The 19,772-nt window shown below is 47.9% G+C and overlaps 1 protein-coding gene across 1 annotated transcript in view; it reads left to right on the forward strand.

The window, feature by feature from the left end:
• Positions 1-19,772, forward strand: part of LOC143172270 (unconventional myosin-Vb-like) — a 154,410-nt gene that overhangs the window by 13,277 nt on the left and 121,361 nt on the right. Inside the window, exon 2 of the mRNA XM_076361491.1 lies at positions 17,586-17,696. Within this exon, the coding sequence (XP_076217606.1) occupies positions 17,586-17,696 (111 nt within the window). The remainder of the gene's footprint in view (positions 1-17,585; positions 17,697-19,772) is intronic.

Consider the following 19,772-nt stretch of genomic DNA (forward strand, 5'->3'; position numbering starts at 1 on the left):
TAGCTGGGAGATACGTAGCTCTGGCGCTTGTCTAAATAAATCCATTTCCTTTGCACGTACCTCTGGGTGTTTGGTGAATTGGTCACTGGCATGTTCATGGGGGCTCTGAACTCCGGATTATGGTTGTGCCCCATGAAATAAAGTGGAATTTCTGAAGCATTAACAGCGGATGTTGAAACCCTGGTCGAAGTCATGCCTGATGCTGAGAGCTCGTGTGATCTTTGGGTGACTCAGGAGTGATGGTACCCGGTCGGGCAGGAAGGTGGTCTTGCTGCTTCTGGAAGCACTGGTGATGCTGGTGCCTGCCTGCTCGCTCTCACGTGCCTGGGAAGGAGCTGGAAAGTTGGGAAGAGCTGAAATATATCTGGGATCTGGACAAACCTGTCCCACAATCAAGCTAAATTTCAATGTAGTTAATTTGTCTGGGAGGGAAGAGGCTGTTGTGGAAGGACTTGGCTCTGCTGCTCCTGCTCACACAAAACGTATGTAATTGAGCAAGTCGGGACAGAGCAAAATGCAGTGGCCAAGGCCTGAAAGAGCTAGCCCAGCCACTGGACGTGCTGGAGATGAATGCAGGTCTGAACCATGGCTGATAATTTGAAAGCTGAATAGCTTTAGAAACACCCCGAGAGATGGAAGAGGCCCTGGCTGCATCTGCCTTACCTGTTTTAACCCCATAAATGGCGCTGACCCTTGTCTCTTACAGGTTTTGTACATAATTTATGTCTGCTTTAAAAGCTGGCTCTGCGTTAACACAGTTGTTCAGTGGCCATGATTCAGGTTTGGAGAAGTCTCTTGGGAGTCGCAGCATCCATCCAAGGGATTCATGTTAGATGGTTGAGTTGGGTTGTATTAAGGATGTTTAAGTTGTTTTATGGAAGCAGGCCAGTTAAAAATGGGGGCTTGGCTTTTTTTCATCCTTAATTTCCAGGCAGAGCTTAAGAAAAGCTGAAGCCACCAGAGAAGCATGTGTAGATCTTGTGCTCCGATAATAAACCTGCAGCGAGGGGGTGGATAGGGTCTCCTTCATCCCATAAACATTTTCTTGGTTGCACTGGATGTGGGCAGCCAAGGCCGGTGTGAAAATATGGTAGTGGCCTTTAGCCGCTAAGCCAGCCTTGAATATTTGTGGGGGTGGAGTGACAGGTGAAATCTTCCTCCGTCCCTTCAGTTACCAGATGCTGCTGGTGATGTCCTGTAGCTGCCTGCCGCAGCAGTGTCCTTCCCACCAGGCATGAGCCTCGCTGAGGGCTTCTCCCGTCCACGAGGATGCTGTGAGCCTCCCAAATTAAAGCCCTGAGCTCCCCTGGACGGGGTTAGCGGTTGCTGTCCTCTCTGCTTCTGTTTCACATTGCTTCCACATGCTCACAAAACTTCGCACTTTGGGGGATTTAAACAGTTGCTGGGGATGTTGCTTGCATTTGATTTCCGCAGATGAGCGTGTGATGCTGGGGATAAATTTACTGTAGCAATAAAGCACACATTAGGAGCGATAATAAAATTAACTGTGGTAGTCTGTCTAGTTACTGGAGCATCCCCTACCCTTTCATTTCATGACGGGGAGGAGATTTGCAATGTGTTTTCCCCAGTGTCAGTGCAAAATGAGATGTGGGCTTTCTCCCGTGCATGCAAATCCTGAAGGGAGTTCAGAAGTGTCGTTGGAGCAGGGAAATCCCAGCTCATGAGCTTTCCCAGCCGGCGTTTCTGGCTGGAAACAGGCAGCGGGGATGCTGAGGTTTGCTGGTTTCCTTTCAAACGAAGCCCAGCCTTTTGACAGTGCTTTGCTGGTAGCCGGTGGAGGGGAAACCTCCTCTGAGAGCAGGCTAAAATACCTTTTAAACAGGTTAAACTGCTTTCCTATGAAAAGAGCTGTTGTGAAAACTAGTCCCTTGGGGTTTCTCACCGGGACATCAGCACTGGCAGCCAAAACAAACTCGGTTTGTGGCCGTGCTGTGCCCATCGGTGACAGCCACGTTGTCCCCTGCTCCTGCATTGCTGTGGCCATCGGTGCTATCTTTGCAGACCTTGCCAAGACTTGCGCAGCGTTGTGTTTCGGCTGAGGTGGCTTCTCCAAAATGCATTGGGCTGGAGCTCAGATCCACGTTCCCGTGGCTGGAAATGCCAGCAACGGAGGGAGCGTGGAAATATGGGGACTTCTGCACCACCTCCGTAGGGAAATGATTGAAAGCATCAAGGAAAATCAACAGGAGGTGACCAGCAGGTCCCCTGGGCATTGGGCCAGGCTGGTTCTGCTCTGCAGGGTTGCTTGGCGTGTGGCTTTCCAGCGTGGTGCAGTTAACGCCGGCGACATCCTTTAGCTTTGCATCTGGAAGGGACCCCGTTTTGCAAATACAATACCGGGAGGACAGGGGAGAGTTGGGGAAAGCAAATATTTGCATTTCTCCTGTTGAGTCCATCTCGCTGATGCTCTGATAGGACCCGCTCATCTCTCGTTCGATTCTCTGCTCTTACTAAAGTATTTCTGAATGTACCATTTGTTTACAGAAAGTGGGTCTTATCTCCACCGTAGCTGGGAATAGGGAGGCTGCGCTTTGGCAGTAGCTTTAATAATGCTCCGATAAGAGCTTGCCGCCGTCCTTGCAGGGAGAGCCGGCTTATCGGGGAGTGGCAGGGTGAGAGGTGCCGCGGGGAGGAGGAAAACTGAAACGGCGGCAAAGACTGGTTGGTGTTTGGCATGCTGCTTGGCTGTGGGTGGAGGAGGTGAAGAGGGTGGGCATGGTCTTAAATTTGGAAAACACCTATGCACTGCTCATCTCGGGATATTGAGGAAAAGAGGCAAGGGTATGACTTTTTTTTTTGATCAAAATGGAATCTTGGTGACTATTGTATTTATCAAGTCATTGGTTTGAGGTTATGGTATTCCTTAAACATCCCATACCTAAGTTTACTATATTTTACTGTCATGAATTATATTCCAATAATTATGGTGCCTTGAGACTTGCATCTGATATGCTGAAGTTTCCAGGGAAATAGGTATCGGCGATACCTTTGTGGTTTTAGGGGAAGAGGGAGTTGGCCCAAGTGGAGAAGCTGGGGATGTGATGGAAACCTCTTTCATCTGTTCAGCTGAGCTTTGGATAACTCTGCGGTTTTCCCATGTGCTTTGGCTTCCTGGTGCTGCCTCAGTGAGGCCACTGTTCCCCGTGATTGTCCGCGAGGTCTGCTTGCCCTCCTGAGGTGGTCTGAAAAGCTGAAAGCTTAAATTATGGCTCTTCTGACCTGGTAAGCTGATGAAAAATTGACTCCAAATTCTAATTCCTACTCTTGTGGCTTCATTTTATAAATATATATCTATATATATTTAAAATAAAAATAACCTTTTTCTCAGAATTCCTACTTAAGGACTGCCCTGAGTTTTATCAGAAATTCCACGTTAAATACCTATTGCTTGAGTAAAGGCTTATAATTGTGCTCAAAGTGCAGTAATACTCGCGTTGTTTCTGATGTCACCTAGGAAAGCATGACTTCCATGTGATGCAAGCGGTAGAAAAGAAGCGACCCTTGTCTCCCCAGCCACACCCAGCCGGGTGGGGGAACCCTTTCCAGTTCCTCCAGCCAGTTTTAACATGTATGGAGAATAACTGAAGTTCAGATTGTGAATTTGGGTTTAATCCCGTGGTTGTGCTTGATCCTTGTTCGCAACGAACAGAACTTCGCTTCTCGGTAGGTCGGGTGATGGGATCACGGCACGGGATGCTTCTACAGGCAAGAGGTGCCTGTGGTTGTATGTCTGAAAAAACTGGCTTGATTTGGGTCAGTAAGTTAGAAAGCACCTTTAACTGTCCAAGTTGAAGGTTAAAGTACATGGAACCTTTGCAGTCATGGTGTGAAGCAGGGTTAAGGTTGCTCTGGGAGTTTTCACTCTGCATTTCTTAAGCTCTGGGAATTCAGCTCTGTGGGTCATGTTTGGCTTGGGGATAACAGCAGCATCATCTCTTTGAATTACTAATTGACTGTCATTATCCAGAAATCGAGTCATCATTTATGCTTGGCATACGTGGAAGAGCACCGTCTGTTGGCCCCTCTAAAAAGGACCTGTATGTCATTTATTTATGGGCACCAAAAATGTATCATGCCTTGATGGGATCTCTCCTGAGCCCAGTGCTGGCCGTGCTGCCGATGCCATGGGGCTGTGGTCCCTTGCCTGGTGCCATCGTGTGCCTGTGCCCTTGGCTTTCAAATGACACCGAGTCCCCTGCAGAGGGGAGGCCCTGCAAGGCCATCTCCTGCGCTGGCATTTGCTTAATGCTCCAGAGCTCGTGCAGCATTTAGCACCAGGTAGGTGGGGGAACAGAGCTTCAAAACTCGAGTTTTAGGCAGTTGAAGAAAACTCCTACTAAGAATATACCCAAGAGATTTCTTAGGCTGGGGAAAAAAACATTGCAGCCCACTGCATTGTGTTTCGTGCCCTGAACGTTGCTTGAGGTTTTATTTAGGTTGGTATGACTGCTTCTGACTCAATCATTGAACATCTGCATTTATGCTGAGACCTTTTATGGGACGAGGAGCCTCCGTCCAGCAAATCTTTCACTTCTGTCCAAATTTTGAACATGGCATGCTCTTGAAGATGCTGGTGGGCACCTCACCAGCCACGGCTTAACAAGAAACGCCTGCGAAGAACATAACATTGAGTGATTTCTGTAAATTTAATGTTGCTGTTGAGGAGGAGGTGGATGAGCGTGATCTCTTTTCTTGCAACCTGTTGAGTTGACAGCCATTTGGCTTGTAGCAGCTTGTTTTCCCATTAGCTGCTGGGAGGGAGCTGGTGTGGACGCACCACGCTGTGAAAGGCAATGGGATTTCAAAGACTAATTGCTATGGAACTTGAAATGAGTCCTATTAAGCAGCTATTGTCAAGGCAGGGATGCTAAAGACTTTGGAAACAGTTCCTAAAATACAAATTTGGACTCATTGCGTGCCAGCTATTAGGCAGAGGAGTCTCTGCTGATCTACACGTGAGGTTTGAGAAGGCTGGGGAGGGGGTTTGGGGGCCGTGGCGGTGAGGAGGAGCGTGCCTTGCCCCCCACAACTGCCTGACTTCCCACCGCATGTGGGCAGCCTCGACACGCCGTGCAATTTGGCATTTCCCAGGACAGACACATTGATGTGTGCTTCGCAGGTTGGGTGGCTATAAACGATGGCCAGACGCGGTGATCCAAACAGGGATTATTATTATTATTATTATTATTATTTTTAATTTCTTAAGAAAGCACCTAAAAATACTTTTTTGAAAGTTTGCAGCACAGACTGTGATTTCCCCATAGTGTGGGACAGGGGAAAAGACCTTCTAGCCCAAGGGGGAGATGAAAGGACGGGCAACTGGAAGAAAGAGCAGCTATGAAGGGACATGTGTTGCTTCAGCATCTCTCTGCTTTTTGTAGATCCTATCCCCTTCTGAGCAGGGTCCTCAATCACTGCTGCACGTGTGGATGTGCACTACAACCACTAATTCCCCCTTCGATGCCTTTGGAGGTCCCGCAGGTCAAACCCGTGATGTGAGCAATTCTGTGGGTTATCTGGGGCTTCATGTGCACCAGTTTACCCACGGTGGTGGCTGAAGGTAGCTGCACAACTTCAGGTGTCCCCATCCAGCCGCCAGCCCGTGGGTTTGCAGGAACTTGGGTCTTGGGACTGAATATTTTGTCAGAAAGGGCAGAAACTTTTGGGCTTGTACATTATGAGCTGGGAACTGGCAGCACGGTTTGCAAAAGCTTTGCTTTCACAGCAAAATAAACTGAAATGAACATAATGTTTCTTCAATTTAACTTTTTTCCCTTGTTTTATTTATCTACCTAGCAAAGCATGAAGTCATTCCCTAGAGGAGGGAAAAAAGTCGCAATGCAATGTTTGGTAGAGATGGATTTGAGTTATGGTTTTGCCCTAACTGGAGTGAGCCCCTCTCCGTCTCTCAGGGGTTGTCTTCATGCACCCTTAAACCACTATAACTTCGGGGTCTATTTTAATTTGTTTTGCTGCTTTTCTAATTAATAATCCCTTTTTTCCCCACGTTGGGTGGTAAGAGTAGGTTTAACTAGTTTTGTGTGAAACAGGTTGTAGTTCTTAAGCTGCGCTGGTGGGACCCGGTGGCTTCAAGGCAAGCGGCATCGGCTGAAGCGTGACCATAAAACGCGTGTTCTTCCCAAAGGGAAATGCATCCCTTGGATGGGAACTGAGTTTCCCGGTCTTGGAGCAAAACTCCTCGGGCCTGAGCTGGGGGATGTGTAAGTGGGATGGAAATCCTGTAGCTGGGATGTCCCTGGGATGATGCGATGCTGCTGGCGATGTTGGGAAGAGCCGGAGCTGAGCCTTGCCTTCATTGAAACTCTGCACCCGCTGCCTGTGCCCAGAGGTAGTGTGGAACCCCTTGGGAGGAATAAAGCAACGCTCCCGTAACATGGGGAGGGATGTTTAAATGAGTGAATAAATCTCCTGTTGGGGTATAGATGTTGTCCTGTGTGTCCATCCAAGAGACGCAACAGAGTGGCTTTGCTGTGGGGATGGGGAAGGAAGAAGTAGCACCTGGTGGCTGTGACAGCTTCTTTTTTAATTCATTTTTATTTTCTCCTTCTGTTTGGAGTGTTTTGCTGTGTTGGACACTTCGATGTTTCATGGGAGCTGTGTTTGATCTGCGTGGGAGCGTGTGTTTGTGTGCTGCTGGGGCCTCTGCCGTTCTGAGGGGAAGAGAGAACCCCTAACGCACGGGGGACATTGCCAAATCGGGGGAGAAATTCAAACCAGAAGGTGAAGGCTAGAAAAATGCATTTGGCGGTGTGGTTATTTTTATATTTTTATTTTATTTTAAGTGGGTGCAATTGCCCTTCTTGCAACCCTTCCTCTACTTGGGCAGTCGTCTGCACTTTGATCTCCTTCATTGAGCCCTTCCTGCAGAACACAACGCTCTTTTGCTAGCGGCATCGCCTCCCAAATCTCCTCCTGCGATTCAAAATTCAGGGGTTGATGGAGATGGTCTTTTCCTCCATCCTTCCTTGTTTAAGGTTTCGTCTCCCCTACATTTTTTAGAGGAAATTGTATATGGGATTTAGGGGATGGTTTTCCAGGGAGCTGCTGTTTGATTGAGAGAGAGAGAGAGAGAGAGAGAGATATTATATATATATATATATATATATATATTTTTTTTTTATATATATATATATATATATATATATATATATAAAAGAGGCTGCAGGATATCAGTGCTGGAAAATCTGGAAAGCCAAAATCTCAGTATTTTAGCTGGACAGCTGAAATAAGGAAAGAAGGAGGAAAATGTTAGCCTACTGCCTAGCCATACCGTACCTTCCATTTTATATATTAAAAAGGAAACCACCTTTTGTTTGAGTTTCCTTGGAGATGTGTTTTGAACCGATTTCAGCTTAGCGATTGCAAAATTTTGCTTATTGTCTTTGTCTCACTGGGGAGAAGAGACAAAATATATACATTAATATAGAGTAACGCATCATAGCAGTGCGCATCCGAGGTCTGGCACGTGGACAGTCCTGGGAGAAGTGGAGCCGGGCACAAGTCATGTTCCCAAAGACCTGGAAATTACTGCAATGAAATGAAAGTGCAAGAGCAGTCCTTCCCTCCAGGAGACCCTTTCTTTGCCCCCCCATTCCTAAGCAAATGGGGGTGTATGACTATTTGTTCACCGCTTCAAATATTCTGATTAAACTTATTTATTCCAGCTTTGCCTCTTGACCACTGGTGCCATTCTCTAGGTGTCTAATGTCTCTTTGCTAACAAACCTTACTGCTGGAATTTTAAAATTATAACCAGTAAAACTTTGCTTCTTAAATCCTTGGAAATCAATTTGTTTTCCTTCAGTTGCTTAGCAATGAAAAAGATGCAAAGGTGGCCCAGGGGCCTTTCCAGCACACCCCTCTGGTTAGAAAGGGCTGAAGAAATGCCCCATAAATATAACTATAGGTCAAAAGCCCTTTGAATTAAGCATGCGTGAAGTGATGCTCCAAGAGGGTTTTTAACGCATGAGTTCTGGAGAGGTGAGGGATAATTGTACGGGTTGATTAATCCAATTATTTCTTTGTAATAAGGTTGAAAATCCAGTCTGGTGGAGAGGTTGCTCTGCAATTAAAGGTAGATTTCGGTGGTGCTGTTTGGGCGTGGCAGTGCCCGGTGGGGAGGATGGCTGAGCGCTCGAGGGACGGGCGAGGGGCAAGCTGGCGTCTACCCTGAATTTCGGAAGATGCTTGGGACACTGAATGCCACGTGTGTTACAGCAATTACAGCCTAGAAGCGGCTGCTGCTTTTAACTTTTCCAGCTGAAATTCCTGGTGTCCCCACGGCTGTGTCCCGTGGCCAGGGCTGCCCTGCCCTGTGCTGCTGAGCCCGGCTCCTCCCAGGATCATTTTAATATAAAATCATTTAATGGAGAGCGGTCACTGCACTGGGGAAGGAATATGCTTATGAGTTTCCCCAAAGCATCACGAGGCTATGTTATAGAGGGCTGTGAAAACCTGGGATGAAAGGCCATTTTTAACTACTTAATTAAAACCCAAAGGCCATTTTTTAACTACTTTTATTAATAATCAAATGTATATGGTGTATATTGAGCATGTTTTGGATCCAGCCTACGTTCATCGAGGTGCTTACGTGGAGTTCAGATGGAAAATGGGACTGCGAAGACAAGATTACACCATAGCACTGCTCAAGGTTTTGATTAATTGAGAATTAGGTGAGAGAAGGGTAATTAATGCCAATCACAGGGATTTGCAGAAAGTAGCCTGGAAGGATTTAACTTTTGTAATATGACAGGCTGTTTCATAAAAGTCATGCTATGGAGACACTTGACCCCTGCATGGGGTTTTTAATTAAAAAAGCCAAAAACAAAGCTTATAAAACCCTAGTAACCCTTACTGGAATAAAAAAAACTGGCTGCATGGCTGAGTTAGGCCTGTGGCAGACAGGGTGTCATCCTGATTCCACTTAGACGCCGGGTCAAGGATTTTTTCCTAGATCCTGTGCAATGTGGCAATTTTTTAATCAATGACTTGGAAGAAGAGGTAACGAGCACTGGAGGAGCTGGGTCAGGTGGGTGGTGCTGGAGTGTGGCTGTGAGCATCCCATGGGTGCTGGACCCAGGGGGAGATGCCTGGGGGAGGGGGTGTTGAGCCCCCTGCTCCAAACTGCTGCTGCCCTGGTGGCTGCAGCTCTTCCAAGGAGGAGCTGCAAGTCAAGTGCATGATTGTCTGGGTTGGCTTTAGCACCAGACTTTTTGTGCTTCCCCAGGGACTCTGCAGTGATTTAAGGGGGTTTGCAGAGCACCCCTCTTTCCGGCAGCGTGGCAGAGACTGGATGGTGATGGTAAGCGTCTTGTAGAGCAAATGGTGAGCATCCTGTAGAGTTGAGCCAGGGCCGACAGAAGAGAAATTTGGTGCTTGCTGTGGCTCGTTGGGATGGTGTTCCCCTACTCCTGGTGCTTGATGGGACAGGACCTGGAGCAAGGTCTCCCACCCAGCAGACCAGTGGCTGGTGTTTCTTAGAATCATAGAATCATTAAGGTTGGAAAAGACCTCTAAGATCATCGAGTCCAACCGCCGACCCAACACCACCATGCCCACTAAACCATGTCCCTAAGTGCTGCATCTACTTGTCTTTTAAATACCTCCAGGGATGGGGACTCCACCACTTCCCTGGGCAGCCTGTGCCAATGTTTAACCACTCTTTCGGTAAAGACATTTTTGGTGCAGCTCTCTAATGCTGGTGAACATTAAGTTTTGGAGGGGCTTTGCCAGGGTTTGTAGCAGATCCTCCAGTGGAGCACGTGCTTTAAATCCAGGCTTAGGCATCCAGAGGGGCAGCCCTGCCTTGTACCCCGTGATTTCACTGGGCTCCTGGCTGCATCCTCGCAGCAGGCAGCAGCCTGCCTGTCCTGCTGCCAGCTCTCAGCCTTCGCTGGTGCTGCTTCAGAGCAACCAAAGGCAAAGGGCTCCTGTGCTCAACCTGATGCGAGGCTGGAAAGCCGCTGCGGCAGAAGGAGACGGGCAGCGAGACCCCGAGTGCTGCAGTCTCCAATTAAACAGGCACAACCCTCCTCCTGTAACATCTTGGGCTGCTGTGAGATGGTTCATTAGCGGTGATGCAGGTGATAATGCACATCCCCTGTGGGTGAAGTCTTGTTGACCCTGGCAGAGAGGTTTGGTTTTGTTGTTTCTTAAAGAGTAGAGGAGCAAAGTAAAAATACAAGGGTTGCTGCGCTGCCCAGAGCAAATCCCGGTCTCGCAGCCTACAAGGGGATTGCTCCCCAGCCCAGGAGGGACTGCTTTTCCCCCCAAATTAAGACAGAATGGTTTGTTTGCACTGTCCCAAAGCACCTGGGCCTCTACCTGGTTTTGCAGCATCTCATGGCTTACTGCAAGAGGGATTTTGCATTTCAGCCCATTGCTGTGGTGAGAGCGGGGTTGCATGTGCGCCCGAGACCTTGGCACTGAACCTGTCAGTCTTCATTAAGCCTGCAGTAACGAGCGTTGCTGAGACGCTGCGGAAGAAATGGTAGGGGAGAGGATGGAAAAACATGAGTTGGCTGTTAGTTACATGTGAGACTATTGATTAGTCCTGGAAATCATCCTGGAAATCACATTTAATTAAAGCAAACCCTTCAGGATGAAAATACTGGGGGTACACTTGGTGTCAGGGCTCGCCTGCAGCCCCGCTCTGCTCAGTGCCAGTTTTACCTGCTGTCGGTGAGATGAGGCCGGTGCAATGATGAACCGAAGCCTTTTAAACCCCCCTTCATTTGAAATGCTGCTAACGAGCCGGTGGATAAATGCTGCAGATGCTGCTTGTCCGAGCAGCTGAGTACTGCTCAGCTGCTGTGATGCTTTATGCAAAGCATCGTCTGAATTAATTTGGGCAGGGGAATAAAATTCAGCAAAGAGAAATAGAGCAGATTTAGTGCTGGTGGGAGACGTGGAGCCATCCATCAGTGTGACAGCTCTTTGGGGAGGTGGGAAGAAAATATCCCCGTACTTAGGAGGCATCAGCAAAGCACGTGCTTTGCTAGCTCAAATCCAGCGACCCCTGCAGCGCTCTGGGATGAAGAGGGATGCTCCCCAAAATTTAGGAGCCTTGCCTTGATGGGGGCATGCTCTGAGTATGCGCTTCTGCATTTTCCCTGGGTCCGTGTCTGCGCTGGTAGCACAAGGAGGATGGGGAATACAAGGCATGGTGTAGATTATGCTCATCTGCCTTGGCTCGGCTGTTTGGGTTTGCGCGTTTTTATCAGCCCTGGGAAACTCACAAATTGCTCGTTCTCATGTTGAGGAATTAGAGATGCTTCTGCAGCGTCCTGCTGTCTTTCCCTTTGCATTTAATACTCCCAGCAAGTTAACGTTTGCTTTCTGTAGCTCAAAATGATGTTTTTTGTGTTTTTTAACAAGTAAAACACAACATTTTATTTTTTTTTTTGCCCTACCCCTTGAGCATGATATTGGGGTCGTGTGTGTCCCTTGCTGTGTGTTGAAACGTTTGCCAGTCACGACCTCTCCTTTCAGCCTTTTTGGGTTTTTATGGTGAGGAAGAAGTGGGTCTTTCCCTATTAGAGGTCCTTGCTGCAGGGGGATGCTCTCGGCCCTGGCTGGGGATGCTGGGCCCTTGCGCGGTGTCACAACATTGGGTACTGGTGCTGCAGAAATCAGGCAGTGGAGAGGTGTGCAGCACCGGAGCATCCCCGCCTGCTCTGTACTGAGCGGTGAAACCCGCTGCCATCCCCTCCTGACCCTTGTGAGGGGTTTGCTGGCCGGTGGTACCCGGCAGCAAACGGAGAAGCTGGGCTGGGGTGAGATGCAGGGGTCAGCGGGTCCCAGAGTCACGGCACAGCTTGGGGAGCTCTGACCTAAATATGGGCTTTGCTTGTCTGTCAGGCAGGGGAGAAATCACTCCTGGGATGAAAAATCTCATTTGGAGGATGGGAAAGGGTGGATTACGGTTTGCCATCTGCCCTGATGTTCAATATTGTAAATAATAAAAAAGTTAATGATCCACAAATCCCTTAACAGAGACGTTTTTGCCCCGCTGCCGAAACACCTCGCCTGTGCCTTGCTGCATCACGGGCGAAGCAGATGTTTCTCCTGAGTCACTGCCAAGTGGGGGCAGCGGGGATTTTTAAGGCTGCAAGGCACGCAGGAGAGCCCTGGAGCCGGTGCCTTTCCATGCCCTCCTGCTGACAGCACCCAGCGAGCGGCTCTTCCCAGCGCCGACAAGCGCGGTGGTTGGCACAAGCACATTTAGCACAGCTAAATAACGTCATAAATAACTACCTGTTAATCATGGGGACGTGGGATCCTGCTGTGGTAGGCATAATGCCAGTGGATGGGCAAAAATACAGCGGTGACCTGAGTTCAGGCCAGGACTGCACGCCCAGTGCAAATTAATGAGGAGAAGTTCGTTTGCTTTAGTGCAGAGCTGGAAGGGGATGCTGTTAGCATCCATGCACGGTGGCTGCAAGGAGAGTCCTCTGGTTTTTTTTTTCCACTGCAAGAGCCTCTTTAAATTATCTCTGTGGAGTTATCTTTGATAGTGGCTTAAAAAAAAAAAACAAACAAAAAAAACCAAGGAAAAGAAAAATGACATCCAAACCCTGAGTTGTGCCGTCTGCTGTGACCTCTTTTAATTTAAGGTAGAGCTTGTATTTTTCTCTTTTTACTTGGGAAAAGCAAAGTTTGGGAAAACTTTAATTTTAGTAATAGGTGGCTTGTGAGAGCCGAAGAGTAGTTATTGGACTTCTGAAGTAAGCTGCTTAACCATTCACATGCTGTATATATAAATGTAAATATTCTTGGGGAGCCAGGACTGAAGCTCATGCTGTTTTTACTTTCATATGTGTTCTTGTCCTCTTCGAGAGCATCCAGTAATACTGGACCACGTTATTTCTTTGAACAACATAGAATGAGGTTGGCAATAAGCCCACTGCCAAGGGGGAAAAGTAGAAGCGTGCTTGCTTTACGAAGAAAAACGTACAGATACTTGTCCCAATCTCCACCTCGTTCTTAGCTGACATTTGTGTGTTCACCTTTGGTTTTTCCAAGGTGCACATCACTGTCTCTGGTTTCTACTGAAGTCCTTTCATAAGTTTTTTCTTAACCCATGTGGAAGGAGCTTGGTCATGAGATACTATGTCTTAATCTTCGTTACTGAATCCCTAATTGCTAGGCGGTCGATGCTATTGTATCACCGGTATTATAGGTTTTCTGCCGTGCCCTCCCTCTGGCTGCAGTGCCGTTGGAAGGATGCCCCTGGAAAAGTGCCCTTCACCCAGGAGCAATGAAAACTTCCCAGGGTCGGCTGAGAGTATTGCCATTCCTGAAATAACTCGGGGGATTAAAAACCAATAATAATAAAGATGGATTTGCTGACTTCCAGATTGCCACGAAGACTGTTGCAACCACCAAACAGCCCAGACTAATAAAAAAAAAAGCTTAAAAATTAGCCATCTCAGTTTAATTTAATGGAAAATTACACTCTTTTCTTAATTTAAAGGAAGATTATACTCTGTCCACACTGTCAGTGTAACTTCTCCTGTGCAGACCAGCGTCCCTTCCCGCTGCGCTGGAGCATCCACCGAGCACGTGGCCAGGAGTTTGAGGATGATTTGCTGGGAGTGCCTTTGGCTGGCACGGGGGGCTTTCAGACAGCAAAACAAAAACCTGCCTCTTCTAATTTAATGTTGGTTTTAATCTGCATCCGTAGCGGTAGCCTGCTAAAATCTAAATCAAATTGGGAGGTGGAGATTGAATTTATTAAGCTTCTGCTTAATCTGGGTGGAATAATGCAAGAGGCTCCGAGAGCACCGAATCACTTTGGTTTATTGGGAATCTGGTTTAAAAAAACAAAACAGATTTTTTTTTTAAAATTTTTTTCTTGAGAGGCTGAGCACGCGGAGCTATTTCCGATTAATGCTAACACCTTGCTCAAAGGCGTCCTTGAGGGTTAAAGAAACGCTTTTCTTTCTGCCCTCCTGGATGGAGACACTGGAGTGTCAGAAGGTGAAGTGATCTGCCCAGGGTGTGTCTCCTGAGCCTGAAGTCAGGCTAATCCTCCGGTCCCAGTGCTTTGAGATAGACCCGCCTGCCCTTTCCCTTCATAGCAAGCTCCTCCAGAAGATCAAGAGGTTATTGAAGCTAGCGAAGCCCGGACACGGCATATAAAGTGGAATAATTATGCTAGAGGTGAGATTATGGAAGTAGAGGTTCACAGAGATGTTCTCCTCCTGCCCAGGTGGGTACCTGCCTGGGGGGCATGGTTTTGGTGACCTGGTAGCTCTCAAAAATGTCTTTACTGAAAGAGTGGTGAAACATTGGACCAGGCTGCCCAGGGAAGTGGTTGAGTCCCCATCCCTGGAGGTATTTAAAAGACGAGTAGATGAGGCGCTTAGGGACATGGTTTAGTGGGCATGGTGGTGTTGGGTCAACAGTTGGACTTGATGATCTTGGAGGTCTTTTCCAACCTTAATGACTCTGATCTATACAAATTTAATTGGCAAACGTACGGCGTGTGAAGCCTCTTTGGAGGGAGCGGGTTGCAGAAGTTGGAGGCGAGGAAGGCAGGCGATGTGAGCATGGTGCTCCAGCGTGCCCCCACCATGGGCTGCCTCCAAGCCTCGGTGGGTTTTAATTAAAGCTCGCCTTGTAAAGATCTAAGAATGACAAAGTGCTTTTATTTCAGTGCTGTATGGTTTGACATACTTGGGATTTATGGGTGAAAGGGAAGGGTTGGATGTGGGTTTGTGTAGCAGCCTGCCCTGCCTGGAGGGCCGAGCACTTGCATCTCTGCTGGAGCGCAGCAAGGAGGGGAGGACAGTGAAAATGCACAACAAAAAAAACAGTGGTCCCCTTTTTGGACGTGTGTGTGCATACACGCACGAGAGGACAGCATTATAGATGCTTGGGGAAATGCATTCATAACAGCCTATTTTAACAGCCCGCAGCTATTTAGCAGGATGGGAAGCGCTCGGTGCGGGGAGTGCTTGCGCTGGAGCAGCAATCGCATTCGGGATCTCCCAGCCAGGGAACGAGTTACCCCCAGGGCTCCTGAGACCTTGCAAACACCCATGCCTTACTGCCTCCTGTGCTGTGGAATCCCTTGCGTACATGTGTATGCACAAGAGTCTTGGAGAATCGGGTTTATTATTAAAATTCTGTAGTTTTGTGGTTGAGATGGCTGATGGGACGTGAAATCTTTTACCACCAGGTTGTAAGTCCATCCCTGGGTGGTGGATGCTGAGAGCTGCTACCCTCCGACAGTGGTTCCCATGTCTCACCCAGGCATTGGATGGCTCCTGGCCATGGTTGGTGATGAATTGCCGAGAGGTGAAGACTTACTGCTGCTGGAGATGGACCCAAATTTCATCCACCAAAGCGTGCGCAAGCACCACCGTGGTTTTTGGCTTGCTTTGGGCTCAGCGTGCCCTTCTCTGCACCTGTCTGTCCAGGCAGGTCCATGGCTCAGCCCAGTCCCGTGTGCAGGTGGAGAATTTGCAGGACTCCAGCCAAGACCAGCAACATCTTGTTTTTGAGGCTGCCTTGAGCCGGGTACATCCTGATCCCTGGCTATTTTGGGCATTTCTACAGTGTGTTTGATCTCTCTTCTGCCAGGAGAGAGCTGGCACCAGATGAAACCGCGGCGGTGGGGATGAAAAGGCAGGCAAGGCATTTTTCAGGAGCTGCAGCAATGGTCTGTAGAGCCCTTCCTGTAGTGTTGGAGCCTGGAGAAACTGGGGCGAGGTGCAGGGGATGAGGAAAGCTGAGTGATGCATCGCCAGCTGCATCTACTCCTTGTTTCATGGTCTGACCAAAGATGGGGCTCCTGGCCGTGCTGCAGGGATGTTGCATCTCTTGCAGTGCTGCTTGCTGGAGGGGACAGGGGAAATTGGGCTGGGGGTCCCAAACTGGCCCCTTCCCCATGGCAGCCTCCCTTCCTCGTGGCAGGGAAAGCGCTGAGGGCTTGTGGGGTGCTAGAGGTGGTGTGCTGGGAAAAGTCTCCTTATTTATTTTATTTTTTTTTTCCCCTCCCTGATAAAACTGCTGTTCTGGCAATATATTTGTTTAGCTCCATTAACATCCAAGGGTTCCCGCTGCTGTAGCTATTGAGCAACTCTAAAAATAATCGTAAAAATCTATTGCTCTTCAGCTGCAGAGCAGGCTGTTAGACGGCTGCTGCTGCTTTAACTCTTGGGTCACTCCGAGCGTTGTTTGACCGTTGTGTGCCAGGGGTTTGGTTTTAAGACGAGGGACAAAGCCATCTTTGGTGCTCCAGTGCTGGTGTCGCTTGGATTTGCTGTGGTTTCCCCCAGCACCTTGTGTTTTGTGTAAGAATAAGTTTACATAGATCTTATTTCAATCAACAGGAAGAGTTGGGTCGGGGACATGCCCCCAAAAATGCCAATAAAGAAGTGATCATTGAAGGGTTCCTGTTGACTCTATGTTGGCTGGCCGAGTCCAGGATCAGGCTGGCTTTACGGGACTGTGTCTAGCAAATAAAGCCTGACTCAAGGTGACCCCTTGCAAGGATGGAGCAATTGTGGGTTCCTTGTTCTCAGGACCTTGCCCTGGCAGCCCCACGAGCAGGGAAACTGGTGCCTGCTCTGGCAAAAAGAAAGGTGGATGTGTAGAGGGTGAGGGAAATCCGTGCATGGAGGTTGCAGCGTTACTGCTGGGTCTGCAATGCGTTTGTCCCAACTCCTGAGAGCAAGTACTGGAGGTCTCAGCGCAGCAGCAGTTACTTACTCAGCACGGGGGGGGGATGCTTTTATGCAGTCTGGGCAGAGTATTTATCTCTGAATCATAAAAGCAAATTAAATCTCATTAGCAGGAGGTGGCGTGGCTCTGAGTAATGCCATAATCTCATTACACGTGAGCCGTGCTGCTCGCTCTTGGATTTTGTCCCTTCATGGACGCTTTGGCTGGGCTGTACGGGTCCACCTTTGGGATTTCCTCTCGGAGGCTTAAGGGTGGCCTGGACTTCGGAGATGCTAAAAAGGTTAAATGTTGCATCTAACCATTTTTCGGGAGCCTTGAAGCCTGTTTGCAGGTTCGCCTCCAACCGAAGAAGTTGGCTTTGGTGTCTTCTGTTGTCTGCTTAGCTCTATGGCAGTGGGTTTGGGTTCGGGCTTGCTCTGTGGGGAGGAACCTGTCGTCTTGTGCAGAAGAAATATGCTTTGGTGTACGGTCTGCTGGGGGGGAATTGCGTTATTTCATAAAAGCTTCTAGAAGGCTGGGGTTTTTTGGTGTTTTTTTTTTTTCCTAGGGAAATTAAATTTCACATTTACGTTGAGTTTGTACCCCGCTTTGTTAGACTGGTAACAAGCCAGTGTACACCTCGTCCAGGAGAAGCCTGATTGAAAGTCTGATTGAAAATCAGACTTCTGGTCTATAATTTATCTCAAAACCTAAAATTAGAATTTTTTTTTTTGACTGAAGTAAATGGTTTAGCTGCCCTGACTTTACAATGTGTGTGGGATTGTATCCATGGTGAATTAATTTATTTCTGATTTAATTTCCTGAGATTTCCTTGTGTTTAAGCTTTTTCTTTCTTCCCCCTTCCCCCCCCAGTACACTAGGGTTTGGATTCCTGACCCTGATGAAGTTTGGAGATCGGCAGAAATTATCAAGGATTACAAAGAGGGAGATAAAAGCCTTCATCTGAAACTTGAAGATGAAACTGTAAGCTTTTAAACATTGTTATTCTTTTCAGTAATTTAAAGCTTTGAATTAATGTGTGAAGAAGCCTGGGCCATCTCATATTTTTTTAGAAAGTATTTTTAAATGTGTTTTATTGCCTTAGCGCTTCCAGCTTTTCCCTGCCCGCTCCCTCCCCAGACACTCGTGTTAAAGTAGGTTGCGAGAAAAGCCCTTGACCCCTCTCGTCTCTTTTCATCCTCTGGCAAAGTTGTAATAGTCTGTGATATGAGAATGAGGGGTTTTTTTTATAGCAGCAGTATGTTAGAAGTATCAGTTTATGGTTTTTGCTGCTGAACAAATTGGAAAGAGCGCGGCTGGTGGCATCTACTCAAACTTGGGTACCGATGGAAAAATTGCATAGAGCACAGAAATGACTGCTGTGCAACAGCTTTCTCCATGCCTTAGTTTTTCTCTTTAAGTATAGTCTTATGTAAAACCCTTTTTTCTCCCTTTTTTTTTTTTTAATAAAAAAGCTCTAAAAGACAAAAATGAGAAACTCCTTTAAATGTAGGTGTTTTTTAGCAAGTGCCGCTTTCAAATGCACCAACAGTCTAGGCTCACAGCATGTGTGCAGCCGGCGAGAAATCATTCCCAAAGCAGGACGGAGGCTGGGGAAGAGCAACTGCTTTCTGTCCCGCACAAAAAGCTCATGAGGTGGGATGTCACGTAACAGCGGGGGATTGCAGATGCAGTTAACAGGGGCATTTGCATCAGCTGCAAAATTTGGGTTGTTTATGGGAAGGGAGCAGCCATGCTACCTGCCCGCCATGAGGTGCATTTCCCACACGCGGTGCCTGGTGTAGCAGGAAGAATAAATACATTTTTTTCATGAAGAATTCCACTTAAATAAGCTTTCTTCACTGAGCAGATGGGGTTTCCTTAATTGTCTAGAGGGTGATCTGCTCTGTTGCTAAAAGAGTTAATAGAGGCCACTTTATCCAAATTGAAAATGCTCCGAGAAGGGTGAGTAATTCACGTCCCCTGCCAGCCGACCATTTCCATACTGCGGGGAATATTTTCACCCTATTACTTAATGGGAAGATGGAGAAGAGGAATGAGACACGCTTGATTAGGCTGTTCATCAAAACAATTCTTCTTTCAGAGCAGCGCAAGTGCGGGCCGTTTGCAGTACGTGAATGTGCCAGGTTTGCAAAGAAAGTGATTCATGTTGAAATCCGCACCCGGTGCATGGTGCTGTTGGCTCTGCCAGGGTTGGCCCCGGCTGCGCTCGTTGTCCTCCCCGATTTGCTCTTCCAGCATAGGGCAGCTTTCTGAGGGGGGTGAAGGACAGATGATGCTACTCCTGGAGATGCTTTTTCCCTCTGTGGTGATACATCTGGATGAGGAGGTGCTCGGATGCCACCTCACTGTCCCTTGGAAGCACCAGGCATGTCCTTGTAGGACCAGGGGTCACTGCCTCTTGCTTCTTGGTGGGCTCCCTGCCCAGTAGCCCTGTGGTTGGACCTCCTGGATTCACCATCCTGTGTCTATCATTCTCTATTTCAAGTCCTATCAGTCATCCTTTGAGCATATCTTTTCTCTAATGACCTGATGCTTCATGCTCATGATGCAAGCACGATGCTCACGTTGGGTGCGTTCCTGCCATTCCATGCATCTGCTTGTCCCTGCCTCCCGGTGGTATCTGATGCCAGGCACCCGATGCCAGGTGGGAATGCCCCTTGTTGCAGGTATTGCTGAGCGCTGCAAACTCCAGGTGTCTTTTCTGGTTGAGATCTTCAGTAGTTTTAGTACTTGGAGGCGGAGGGGAAGAAATATAATTTCTTGCTCTTTAATCTGGGTATTTTCCTGGAAACCAAAGGGGTTAAGAAGTCCTGCAAGGTCTAGCCTTTTTGTACAGCTGAGTTTAGGGTCAGCAACGTTAAAGTACAAGGAGATTAAAGGATTACTAGGTGTTGTAGATGGTAGCTTAATAAGCATGTCACTGTCATGGTGAAACACAGGAACATCTCATTTTGGGGTTGTGCAAGAGCGCGCTGCTTACTGTGGGTGCTCCCACAGACCCCTGTTTGATGCTCTTCTGTATGAAACCCCGCCTGG

The sequence above is a fragment of the Aptenodytes patagonicus genome, chromosome W, assembly GCF_965638725.1.
Source record: "Aptenodytes patagonicus chromosome W, bAptPat1.pri.cur, whole genome shotgun sequence".
Taxonomy (NCBI): Eukaryota; Metazoa; Chordata; class Aves; order Sphenisciformes; family Spheniscidae; genus Aptenodytes; species Aptenodytes patagonicus.